Source organism: Mesoplodon densirostris, chromosome 6 (assembly GCF_025265405.1).
Source record: "Mesoplodon densirostris isolate mMesDen1 chromosome 6, mMesDen1 primary haplotype, whole genome shotgun sequence".
Taxonomy (NCBI): Eukaryota; Metazoa; Chordata; class Mammalia; order Artiodactyla; family Ziphiidae; genus Mesoplodon; species Mesoplodon densirostris.
Genome location: NC_082666.1, coordinates 23,772,108 through 23,785,271, shown reverse-complemented (window position 1 = coordinate 23,785,271; position 13,164 = coordinate 23,772,108). Strand labels below are relative to the sequence as shown.

Here is a 13,164-nt window from a genome sequence, read left to right as displayed (position 1 = left end):
CCAGAGCCTGAGATCTCTGTGAGGAAACCTTGAGGAGTGAGAGCAGAGACCCCGCCCTCGAGGGGTGGGACAGAAGTTAAATACAGCCTCCACCTCCCTGGCTGGCGGCTCTGAATTCCTTTGGTGTCACCTGGTGGGTCCCAGGTGAGGAAGCACGTGCTGTGCATGCTTTACATCTCTGCTTCCTTCCCTTTTGACTGCAGAATTTCAGAGGCAGGAAAGCGTCAGGTCCCAGCACAAAGGCATCCAATTATACGATACCCCTTACGAACCCGAGGGCCCAAGCATGGACTCCGACTCAGAGAGCACGGTCAGCCCCCGACTGCGGGAGAGCAAGCTGCCCCAGGATGACGACAGGCCCGCCGATGAGTACGACCAGCCATGGGAGTGGAACCGGGTCACCATCCCAGCTCTGGCAGGTAAGGAGCCAGTGTCCCTGCTCAGAGGCGGCCGCTGACCTGCATGGCACTCACCTTTGTAAAGGGAGTAAGTGCACGGGTCCCTGCCTGCTCAGGTAAACCACAGGGTTTCTAGTACAGCTGGGCCCTTCAAGGATGAGGAGGGTCCTGGAGGAAGTCCCTTAGGCCAGGCCTGGGGGAACTCCTGGGTCTGGCCTCCAGGGTCTCCGTTCCAGTCCCTCCCCCCATCCCCAGAGACAGCCCAGATGATCTCATTGTCTGACTCTGTCTTGGTCCTGATGGTAATGCTCTAGTTCACTGAAGCCAAGATTTCAGATTTCAGAAGGAAATCTTAGAAGCTAGAAGAAAATCAATCTGCAGAGTGGCTCCTATTGGGCCTTGTGGAGCCCAGTGGCTCCATCCCGTCATACAGCTGCTACAGGCCTGCGTGCATCCAGGGCTGCTGCGTTTCCTGTCCCAGCTTCAGCACGAGCCCATCCACAGAGCAGAGGCCATGGCCACATGCTGACCTCAGGAGTTGACCCACCCCTGGCCTAGAGCCCCTTGAATGACTCAGGTGCCTCTCCTCTCCCACAGCCGTATGGAAGGCAGTCTGCCACATGTGTCACCTGTCCTAAGCTGTGTGCACACCCTTTGATCCTAACCCCAGTCCTTAGGACCCAGGCTGAGGTTATGACCTAAAGCACAGAAAAGGCACGATGATCATGAGAGATGGAGAATGACCTGAATGTCCGGCAATGGGGGTCGGTTAAATGGAATATTGTGCAGCCACTACAAAGTGATGTTGACACAGAGTCTGTAACAACCTAGGGAGATGCTTATGTTTAATGTTAAGAGGGGAAAAGTCAGATGCAAAAACATTTTTATGCTTCTAAGAGTTTAGGCATATAAACAAAGAGACATCGAGTGACTAATTTTTTTTTTTGCCGTACACGGGCCTCTCACTGCTGTGGCCTCTCCCGTTGCGGAGCACAGGCTCCGGACGTGCAGGCTCAGCGGCCATGGCTCAAGGGCCCAGCCGCTCCGCGGCATGTGGGACCTTCCCGGACCGGGGCACGAACCCGTGTCCCCTGCATCGGCAGGCGGACTCTCAACCACTGCGCCACCAGGGAAGCCCCTCAAGTGACTAATTTAATTCTTACCACATTGAAGGTCAGAAAGGGAGAGTTTTTATTTTTATTTAAGATTCATTTTGCCTTGAATCTCCCATTTTCATGCACAACTAGACCCTTCCTCCCTTCCTGGCCCCCCAAAGTGAGGCCTCTGCCCTCCACTCATCTTGATTCCCTTGCTCGAAGTTCTGACTGTTCTAGCACAGACTGCTCACAGTTCCCTAGATGTAGCACAACGTGCAGTCCCATGCCTTCTGTCTAAGTGCCCTTCCCTGCTGTGTCCTATCTGGAAAAGTCCTGTGCCTCCTTCGCCATCCCTGTGAGCCCTCCTGGTACACATCCACATGTCCCACGGGCTTCCTTGCTGCCTCTCTGAGCCTGTTGAGCTTCCTGCACATGACACTCGTGGGGCATTTCCCTCACCATATAGACTCAGTGCTGTAGGTTCTGGGCCCGCCTGCCAGGCCGTGAGCGCCAGCCAAGAGCCAGGCCGAGAGTAGTCATGTGGCTGAGGTCCTTGGTCACCTCAGCTCTCTCCCGTGCATTTCACAGCCTCCTCTGCCCTCGGCACAAGGGAATCCAAGGCCTGTCCCCTGGCATGGCTGACAAGGCTGTGCTCCTCCCGGGTGTGGGAGGAACTAGAACGGAGCCGATGATGTCCCAGAGGTGGCTCTTCACAAACACCAGTTTGACTAAAGGGCTAAAGGGCTCATGTGACAACTGTCCTAGACACCAAGGGCCCATGGCAAGAGATGACATTCCAGGCGGTGTGGCGTCTCACCCTCTCCTGGACTGACCACCTTGCAGGTCATGTCACCTTAGGTGCTCCAGTCTAGTCTGGTGCTTTGCTGCTCAAAATGTGGCCCCTGGACCAGCAGCATCACATCACCTGGAAACTGGTGAGAAATGCAAGGTCTCAGGCCCCACCCCAGACCTGCAGAGTCAATCTGTTTTAAAAGACCCCCAGGTGATTTGCTGGCATGTTAAAGTGAAAAGCCCTTACCCTACAGGACATCATCTCTTCAGAAGCCTCTCAGGCCAGCACTTGCCCACTTCTGCCCAAAGCTGGTTTTAAAACTACTGTACATTTAGTTTTTCACAAAGGATCACAAGGTCTTAGATAGAACTGTCTCCAGATAAGTTTCTGAGCCACATGGTTATACGTTGCTGAGTTGCTATCACAAGTGTCATTATAGGTCAACTTCTTAGGCTGCTGATAGAAAGTAGACTCAGACTCATATCCCCACCTGTGTCTCATCAAGTCACTTACCTCATCAATTGTGTCTTGCTCTGGGGTGGGTACCGATTGTGCTTTTCCCCAAGAAGCTTTTGGCTCGGTTCTGATTTCTGGGGCATAGAAGGCAGCTGTTTCACTTGGGCTGGAGGGATGCTGTGAGCACCAGCCTTTAGTCTTGACCAGATCCCTCCCCACATCTGTGGACAGAGCCTGTCAGGTGCGGCATTGCAGCCAAGGAGCACCCTCCTGTCTCCTAGCCTCAAAGTGCTGGTGGAACGAGGTGGATGGGCCACCTCTCAGGTAAAAAGGACGAGTTGAAACAGTTCGATTAGGTCGCTGAAGTGCCGCCGTGGTCCTGTCTGTAAACCCGGAAGGATGGCTGCTCAGAAACAAAGGATAACGTTCCCATCTGAATCAGTAGTGTGTGTGACACACGCTTTAGCACGTCATTGGTGGTGTCAGGGAGCAGTGCAGTGCTGGGCTGGGCCTCGTCCTCCTTATCACAATACCTGTTTGAAGTGCCCCACACAGTTTCTCTGGGCCCTCGGGAGCTCTGCGATGGGCCCCGAGAGACTGGGGTGCAGGATCTGTAGCCGGGGTAGAATCCACTGGGCAATATCGTTAGCATCTCTTTCCATCCCTTGTTTTTTGTTTGTTTGTTTGTTTGCCGCACCGCACAGCACGCGGGATCTTAGTTCCCCAACCATGGATTGAACCCGTGCCCTCTGCAGTGGAAGCGCAGAGTCTTAACCACTGGACTACCAGGGAAGTCCCTGCATCCCTTGTATTCTGATTCTGCCTGTTTAGCTTGCATGAGGGAACCTGGTCAGTGCTTTCAGATTTCCGAAGGTGTGTGGTGTGGGGACCCCCAAAGGGCAGAGGTAGGCCCACCAAGAAGGAGTCATAGGGATTTCGGGTCACAGTGAGTGGTAAGAATTTCAGGTACACCTGAAAGTGTATAATGAGCTTCCTCTCACCAAGATTTGCCAGCAGAAGCTTGAATGAGGCAGGATTGGTGTTGGGAGGGCTTTGCCCTGCAGTGGGAGGTTGGCCTGCAGCCCTCTCCAGGGCTGCTTCCAAGCTTCATTCCTTCAGGATCCCAGCATGCTGGTCAAAGGCCAGGAGAAGGGAAGGCCTCTGAACTACCTCTGTGATTCAGTCTACGAAGCAAAAGTGCTTTCCGCCTTTCAAAGTGCTGTCCTGCACTGCATTCGTGAAACGAGGCTGTTCTCAAAGGGATGCTTTTGGCATTCTCTGCAGAAGTAGGCCTTCTCAGCCAGTGCAGCCTTTCGGGAAGGCTTGATTATCCCTTCCCGGTTGTCGCGAAAACAGCTCTTGCAGGGTGTGAGGTGGTCCTAGCTTCTTGGGAATGATAGTCTTCCCTTTTCTCAGAATTCTGTGGCTAGGTGAATGAGAGACACCGCAAGCTCCCCCAGGAGCCCTCGGCTTCCCTTGCCTGCCCTCCCTCCAGGAAGCTGGTGGTGGCCTCAGCCAGAACCCCTGCCCGCACCCATCCAACACCAGAGTCCCAAGCCACACACATGGCCTGAGCTGATCCCAGCCCCAGGACAGATGCCCAGTCAGTTTTACCACCAGCTGCAGCGAACAGAGTGGTGCGGTGGCTTCCATCAGGCTGACAGCCCCCTTGCCACCCAGCAGAAACACCTGCCTTCAGAACTGGCTGGACGCAGTTCTCCACCCACTCAGTTCTCCAGGGGGTGAGTTTTCCACCCACCGCCCCTTGGAGTCTTTACAGCTGGCAGGTCCAGCCCCCCTTTGCAGCTTCCTGCCCAGCGTGGGGCAGGAGAAGCAGCCTGGGTGATTCCACACTGTCTTGGGGGTGGCGCAGCTTGTCTGTCCAGCCCCTCGGCTTTGTGGCACGAATTGTGGGATGGACAAAGGAAGCCTGCCCAGGAGGTGGCCACACAGGCAGGGGGCCGAGGAGCTGGGTGGATAACCTGGCAAAGCAGACATGGATTTGGAGTCTTCAGATCTCTGAGGGGCCATTGGAAGGACAGGGACTGAACCTGTCCCGGGGCCTCTATTCCCTCACCTAGGAAATGTGTCCACTGCAGAGGGCCCTGGTGGGGCTTAAAAAAGGGCACTGCGTTGGGGAAGTGCTGGTATTTACAGAACACTTGTGCGTGCATTATCTCATTTAATCCCCACAACCACCCCCTGGGACCTTAGTTTCCTCCTTTTACAGATAAGGAAACCGAGGTCCAAAGAAAAGAAATGATTGCCCAGGAGCCTATAGCTAGTCAGCTGCAGAGCCGGGATTTGAACCTGGGAAGTCCCACTCCAGAGCCCAAGCCCTTACCCTGTCAATGTCTGGGCTCTCTGACACCATCCAAGATGCTGCATATAATGTGGCTGGAGCCCTCGCCCTCCCAGAGCCCACAGGAAATGTCACATGCCTTTCATCGCCCTTGCACCAATTTCTCCGTGCGTCTGCAGCTGGTAGGATACGTGCCTAGAGTGTATGTTCCCACTTGGAACAGTTCCAGCTGAGGATTCTGTGGGAGCCCAAGTTATGGAGGTTCATGCCTGCATGGGGTGACCAGAGCCATCCCACGGGTTGGTCCTCTTTGCCATCCCTCAGCACAGGAAGGGGTCCCCACACCATGGCATCCCACTCCCCCTTGTCCAGCTAGGGAAACTGAGGCCTGGGGAAGGGACGGGAACTGCTGGAGACCTCATAGCAGTCATGCCATACACAGAGGATGCATCAGCGTTTCCTTTTAATTCAGTGGGTCAAGTTAAAAACTACGTCCTTAATGATTTGCAGTTGCTTCTGTGAAGCGAGTGATCAGAGTGCCTGCTCAGGGTGCCAGGTGGCAGGAGAAACAAAAGTCATTTTCGATTCATCGTCTGGAGATTTGTCTACCTCGAAGCTACTTTTCAGGCAATGTCCTGGGTTCAGCCAGCAACAGGCCTGCCTCCCAGCGAAAATAGAAGACAGACATGTGACTCAGTGCTGAACATATTTATTTTGGGTACTTGTCTGGCTTCCGCACTAGCTCCTTGGCCAGTTTCTCTGCCCTGGAAAGCTCAACACAGTGTCTTGGTGTTGGGAGCCACTGGAACAGTAACAGGAGTCAGACAATCCCAAGTTCACATGCCGGCTCCACCACTCACCAGCTGTGGGATCTCTGTGTTGATCAAGGGAAAAAATTGGATGAAAAGACTTCATAACCTCTAAAGGGTCACACATGAGAGAATGGTTGTTGGCACTCAGGGAAGGCTTGCTGTATTAAATCAAATTTAATTTTATATATTAAAACAATACTGCATAAAGAGGTACTTAGGGGGCACAGAGGGCCCATTTATGAAGTTCATTCCCAGTTATTCCTGGCAGCGAGAGGCATGGATAGTGTGGAAAGCAACACTTCTGTAGGAAATACTCCATCTCGATTCCAGCAATAGTTCTCACCATGAACCACCTGGTTCTTCCATCCTTTATTCAGTCCCTCCCGAGGATTGGGCCACTGGTCCTCAGGTGTGAGAGGGTCTCTACTGCCTTTCTTCCCACAGCTCTCCCTCCCCATTCTGGCTGTGACATGTTTGTTGATTGGTTGGTTTGCCCAGAGCGTGCAGCAGAATCACCTGGAAGAAGTATCAAACATTACAGGGTCCCACCCCTAGAGTTCCTGATTCAGTAGGTTCCAGGGATGAGGCATGAGAATTTGCATTTCCAACAAGGTCCCCCGTGTTGCTGATGCTGCCGATCTGGGGACCCCACTTTGAGAACCTAAAGTATACTCAGTACATACTATGTTGTAGGTGCTGGGGTCAGGGAGGAGTTAGGGAGGGGGTGTCACAGCTCTGCTCGGGTGGTGTCCATGCCACCTCCTCCAGGAAGCCTCCCCTGACATGACCAGTCCCTTCCCCACCCTCATCCCAGGTTGGGCTGGGTCCCCTCTGTGCTCCTACCACACCCCGTATGGGTGTGCATTTGTTTATTCTGGAACCGCCAGATACATACTTGTTACTGTCAACATGGGGGTGCTAATGCTGTGTTGGTCACCCCTTAGGCAGGCACCCTCTTGAGTTTTGACATTTTCCCAGCTCATCAAGTGAGGCTCAAAGGGCAGAGAAAGGGGAAAGTAAGGTCTCAAGTATGTCTGTTTCCTAAACAACTGTGAGTCATCACTGAGCCAGTTCAGTTGGCTAATTTAAAATAATCCTATGAAGGTGAGGGGATGACGGATGAGGGGCAGGCAATTAACAGCTAGTGAGCACCAGTTAGGAGGCTGGCACGGGTTAACCCTATGAAGTTCTGCAAGGTGGGTGTGGTTTCACTGTCATCACACAGATGACACTACTCAGGCTCAGAGAGGGTGAGCAGCTTGCCCACAGTCACACAGCTAATGAACTCGGCTCGGGCTCTCTTTCCACTGCTGTGTTGACATCGAGAGTGGGTAAAGGGCAGGTCTGAACATTCTCTTTAGCTGTGCTGGGGCGAGGTGGCTTGGGCTGTTCTGGAGGCAGAAACAGTTGCTCCCACTTTGTGCTGAGCTCGTGACTTGTCACTGTTACCGTGAAACGCAAATGCTCTGAAGGTGGTGGTGCTGACATTGAGTCCATCAGACCCGGCTCCAGGCTCACTGTTCCCACGAAGCCCATGACTCATCCTTGTGTACTCAGAATAAACAGGCTCGGACTCTGCAGAAGTTTCCACGGGGAATCTTAGGCTGCCACCATCACCTGGCACACCCAGCACATGCCACCTTCTCCTTACCATTGGCCCCGCTGGGGCTCCTGCAGTGCTTCCTGCCCCCTGCTCAGGTTCCCAGAATGCCTTGGGCCTGGGAGGAAATTAACAATTGTGTTTGTACTCGGAGCTTTTGGCTATGTAATGAGTAACAGTTGTAATTAATGTTTAACACGTGTGAACATCAGGTCTGCAGAGAGAAGGGGGCTTTAAACAGAGAACTGGGATCACTCGCTTCCTTTGGCTGAGGGACAGGTTTTTCTAGTTATTTTTTCTGCTTGACATATGAATGAATTCATTTAGTAACCTAGAAAAAGAAAAAGAAAAACACTGGTGTTTCATAGCTTTGGTTTGCCTGCTAATTAGATTGATAGGAATGTTTTTTCTTCAAGTGCGTTTGTCTCCTGTGTGGAAGAGACCCAAAGGTTTAGTAGAATATCTTTGCTCTTCTGCTTGGCAGGTCAGAGATCTTTGTGTGGATAGAGATTTTTAAGCTCTGTGAGGTCAGAGACTCTGCCGGCCTTGTTCACACCTGGGTCCCCACGTAGATCATTGCCTGGCACATAACGAACCCACAGATATTTGTTAAATTATTGAATAAATCAGGTCTCAGGAAAACCAACCCCAAGTTCTCTTCAGGACACAGAATACGTAGGTATCATGCAGCCTGCTCACACAGAGATGATACGTTTTCACATCATTCTTTCGTGCTGTATACCTGTCTTCTCTCCAGATGAGGGTGAGGGACCTGCATGAAGAGGGGCGTTTGTGAGAGTGGCTGTTGTCTGCTGTGGTTGCAGCCCCTGGTGTGAACTCAAGGCCGAGAGTGTGTCCCTGGGTGTTTGAGGATTGACCCGTGCGTCCGGGTGCCATGTTGTGAGTGAGGAGACTGGTGTGCCAGTAGGTGGCAAGCAACCCCTTGAGAGCCATGCACCTGCTTGTCCCCTCCTGTCATTCCTCCCTCCCCCCGCCACCATCTGTGGAGGGGCAGCAGCAGAAACATATAAGCAGCTAGGCTGGGGCTTTGGGGCTCCTGGAAGGGGAGACTCATTTCCACAGATGCCCAGCCTGCTCCCTGCAGGTCCTCTGAGGCTTGTGGATGGGGGAAGTCCCTTTCCCAGGCCCTGGGATTGATTCTAAGTGTCTGTAGTGTCTGCAGGTTAAAGTGTCAGGAGATACACTACATCAGACCTGAGGGGGCATTCTCCATCTGACACTGAGGCCAGCTCAGAACTAGGAGAGCTGGGGGGTCTGGATTTAAAGCCCTGTGCTGCCCCTTGCTAGCAGGATGACCTGGGGCAAATTGCCTGTTTCCTCATCTGTAAAACCAGGTGGTAATTGGTGCCAGGAGTCAGGGGCACAGTCAGTGCTCAGTGGAGGCTGGCTTTTGGTATCATTATCGTTACTATTGTTGTTTTTGAGAACCTGTTGCACTGTAGACAGGATTTGGGTTGAACTTGTTAGAGGCCCCTGGGATTCAGCAGACGTGGGTTCAAGTCCAGGTTCAAATCTAGCTGTTGACATGGGGCAAGTTAGTCCCTTTTGCAGCTCTTGTTCCTCATTTACAAAATGAGTTATGATGGTGGAGGTGGCTTGCTTCAGCAGCTCTAAAGTCGTCTGTGTTTGGGTCATTTCATCATTTTCATCAGGATTTGTCCCTACTTTTCCTGCAGCCAAGCAGCAGCCCTTGGGGCAGGGTCTTTGCACCAGGCAGCGGTGTCCATGCTTCCTTTTTGGGGTGCAGAATAGGAGGACGAAGGCACGCCCCCTCGTGCCAGGCCCTCCTTCCCCAGTCCAGGCTTGGGTATACATGCATGGACAGTGTTCCTGGAAACCAGATGGGATTCCTGGAGCCCAAGCGGGTTTCCCCATGACCTACTTCTCGGGGAGTCACCACTGCCCCCTCTCGTAACGAGAACCTCTGTTCTCAGGCACTGCCCACGAGACGTGGCAGCTTGGTGCCCTGGGGCCTGCGTGTGTCTGCAAGGAGAACACAGAGGCCTGTCATAGGTGATCCTGGAAAAGCAAACCAAAACATTTGCTAGGCTGCCCATCGCCTTACAACCTACCTGGAGGCACAGCCTTCAGTAACCGGGCAGAGGGGAGAGTGAGGCCTGCTCTTGAACTGCAGGGGAGAAGGGGGCTTCACCTCTCTGGGCCTTAGTTTCTCCAGCTGTAAAATGGGAATTCTAATACTTGTCTTACTGTGAGGAGCAGGCGAGATGAGGCAGAACATATGTTTAGAAAGTTGAAGCGACAGAGGACCGTTGTCATAGGAACAGAGTTTTCGTCAAGTGCAAGTGTTTGCTCATCGTCGTGAAAGCTTGTGGTATTTCCATAGACTCTGGGTCATGGGGGCCCCCCACCTTCCCAAACCAATGCGCAGTCTCCCTCCTTGCCCCCTCTTGGGGGCTTATGACTGCCTGGGCTGCAGCCCCTTCCGTGCCTCTGCACCCCTGCCCTCCCCACTCCCCGCCTGTCCCCCCACTACAAACCCACCTGGCCATCAGTGGTGTGGAGGAATCAGTGCCTGGGACTGTGTGGAAGGGATGCCTTGGGCACCTTCATTCTGTTCTCTGTGCCCTTGTGTTTTCAGAGGCATAGGACATCCATGAGCAAACACCAGGCCTGGAACACTGTGCAGGCCCCTCCTGTCAGCCCCGTATTCACTCCCACCTCCTCCACACGGGGCCTAAAGAAGCCTCTTTAGCACCTGAGAGCTCCGTGCACAGGGTTTTGTTTTCAGTTCTCTAATCCTTGTTGCCTTATGCTTAAAGGACTCTGTCCTGTACTGGAGAACTGGGAGGGCTGGAGGCTCCAGACCAGCCAGAAAGAAGCACCACTGAACCTGGAGCACATCGTAGGCCTCACCTGGGACCCAAGACCCTGGGCCCTCTTTGCTCCCTTCCAGTTCCCTGTGAATGATCCCTGTCCTTAGGGGCCACCATCCACACTCGTGGTCCGCCCAGAGGGCTGGGGGATGTTTGGCAGACTGTCGACCCTTCTCTCCCTGCCCGTCCCCAGAGAAAGGCACTTCTAGAGGCTTTCCAGGGTTTCCAGGAGGCTGCCCAGTGTTTCCATCCCAAAGCAGAGGGACAGAGACTGGGATCTGGGGCTTGCTGCCTGGGGTGACAGCCTGCTTCTATCTGCTGGGGCAGGCTATTCGCCCGCACCAGGCCCCGTTCATAAAAATGTAGGTGAAGTTGCACCAACCGCCTCGGTTCGTTGTGAGGGTCAGAAGAGAATGTCACGTCGGGTCCTCACGTATACTTGCCCATGCACAGGAAGCACTCAGTAAAGGTCAAGCCATTTTTCAAAACTATTTTAAAATAATTTGTGGTGGGGATTCCAGCTCCTAAGTTTCCTTTCTTGATTGATGAATGAGGTTTTTTGGTCCTGCTGACCATAAATCTGGATGGAGATTCATACACTCAACAGATTCTATGCATCTACTATATATCAGGCGCTGTTCTAGGCATTGGGAATTCACCTTTGAAAAAAACCAGAATATGTCCTGTCCTCTTGGAGCTTCCAACTTAGGAATTCCAGCACAGGTTGGAGAAGAAGACGGTTTCTGATATACAAGGTACTTTATCTTCTTGAGTACATGAAAAGGAGCTGCTCTGAGCATGGATGTGACCATGGGGAGAAGGGACCACCACGTACAGGGGGCCTGCCTGGACTTTGGTACATCATCTGTTACTAACCACCTCCACAATCCTTTATGGTATAGGTATTGTCAGCCCTGTTTTACAAAAGAGGCGGCTAAGGCTCAGAGAGGTTTAGAGTCTTGCCCAAAGTCACACAGTAGTGGCAGAGGCAAAGTTCAAACCCGGATCTTCCTAACTCCAGAGTCCACGTCCTTTCCATGATGCTGAGCCACTGCAGTTCCTCTGTTCTCTGGCCTTGTTGCAACCCATGGGCTGTGTGTCAGGCATGGGGAAGTTCAGGAGAGGCTGAGGCACGAGACCTCATCTCCATCCGGTTCTGAGAAGACACCTACATAACGCACTGTAATACAGACTGGCGCGGGGTCAGACAGTGGCACAGACAGGGGAGGCGGGGTTCAGAAGAGGAGAAAGGAATTCCACCTGGGGATGTGTCTAGGACAAAACTTCCCCCCAGGAGGTAGCATTAAAGCTGAACCGAAGAATGCTAGGACTTTTGCACCAGAGATAGTGAAGAAAGGGATTCTATTGGACAGGCACAGCATAGCAAAGTCCTAGAGGCAGGAAGGCAGATGATGGATTTGGGACCAGCCATTCTTTGTGACTGGAGCCTAGGGGTGGGTATGGAACCTGGAGGGGTTTTTTTTAGGGGAAGATGCATCCAGAAGGTCAGGTTGTCACCAAGTCACAGAGGACCTCGAGCACCAGAGTGAATTCTCCGTCCCAGGGAAGTAGGAGCCAGCAAGAGTTTCTGAGCCCAGAGAGCTGTGCTTTGGAGGCCCTTTGGCATTTTGGAACCTGATCTCTCTGGCCAGCCCTGAATGATAAACAGGAAGGAGCCGGATCCTGAAGGAACACATTTACTTCATCTAAGCAAACATTCACTAAACACCATCTCTATGCCCAGCACTACAGTCAGTTTAGGGACAGACAAGAAATTGGAGAGGAAAAAGAGGCCTAAAATAAATCCCAGGCGCTGCCCCCACAGAACACCCGGGCTGACTGGGGAAGAGTGGCTGGGGGCCCACCGAGCTACAAGAGAAGGGCCAAGTGCCGTGAGCTGCCCAGGAGGAAGGTAGTTCTCAGCACGTGGGATCAGGGGAGGCTTTGTGGAAGGGGAACTGTTGTGCCAGACCGTCGAAGCTTCTAGACTTCATACAGGTGGTGGTCGTTTCAAAGACTAAATGAGTGAGGCACAGCTCCTGCCCGGCCAGCCCCACTCCTGAGCTCTGAGACCCTGGAGGAGTTCTTCCTCCCCTCCTCCGGGCCCCGCTCCCTTGCCCACAGGGTGGCAGGGTTGTCGTGAGGGTCAGAGCTCTCACGGGCGCCTGGAAATGCCGTCTTCTGTCATTGACAATGACCCAACTTCAAGGCTGGTTGGTATAAAATCTATAATACATGTAGGAAGGGGACCACCAGCGGCAGAGGCTAATCTGCAGGGAGGAAGGGCCTCCCGGAAGATCTGAGCTGGGTCTTAAAGAATGAGACGTGTCATTAGACCAGAGCTTTTGGAAGGACATTTGGGACATCATGAAGGGCCACCTCACCCTCTCGGGAGACAGGCTGCTACAGCTGTCAACCAGGCCACTTCTCCCACTCTGCCACCAGGGTACTGGTCCCCATCATCACACCAAAGGCAAAAGGGCTCCAGAGGCCTGGCCCTGCCTGTCTGAGTCTCCCCTCCCTCCCTCAGAACTCTGACTTCTGTTTGTAATTGCCTATAGGTGGAATTAATTAGATACTGTCATTCTAACAACTCACAAGGGTGGCATATTTTTTTCTCTAAATCTAGATATTCTTTTGAGGGATGTGTCTTGCTTTACCTTTTGCAGAAAATCACTAAATTAAAAGAATCGCCTTTTTTAAAATTGCAGATTAAAGAGAAGCTTAATTAGAAGGAATGAAAGCAGTTGTGTTTGGAGCTTTTGTTCTTTTTTTTTTCTTGTGCTGCTGAATCACTTGGAGTTTGTATATTTTTACTTTAGGTGGAATGATTTGCCTAATTAAGCCTGTC

General features: G+C 52.6%; 1 protein-coding gene across 1 annotated transcript in view; it reads left to right on the top strand.

The window, feature by feature from the left end:
• The window catches only part of SHB (SH2 domain containing adaptor protein B), a 132,311-nt gene that overhangs the window by 86,593 nt on the left and 32,554 nt on the right, over window positions 1-13,164 (top strand). The window contains exon 3 of the mRNA XM_060101368.1: window positions 204-419. Coding sequence (XP_059957351.1) covers window positions 204-419 — 216 coding nt within the window. The remainder of the gene's footprint in view (window positions 1-203; window positions 420-13,164) is intronic.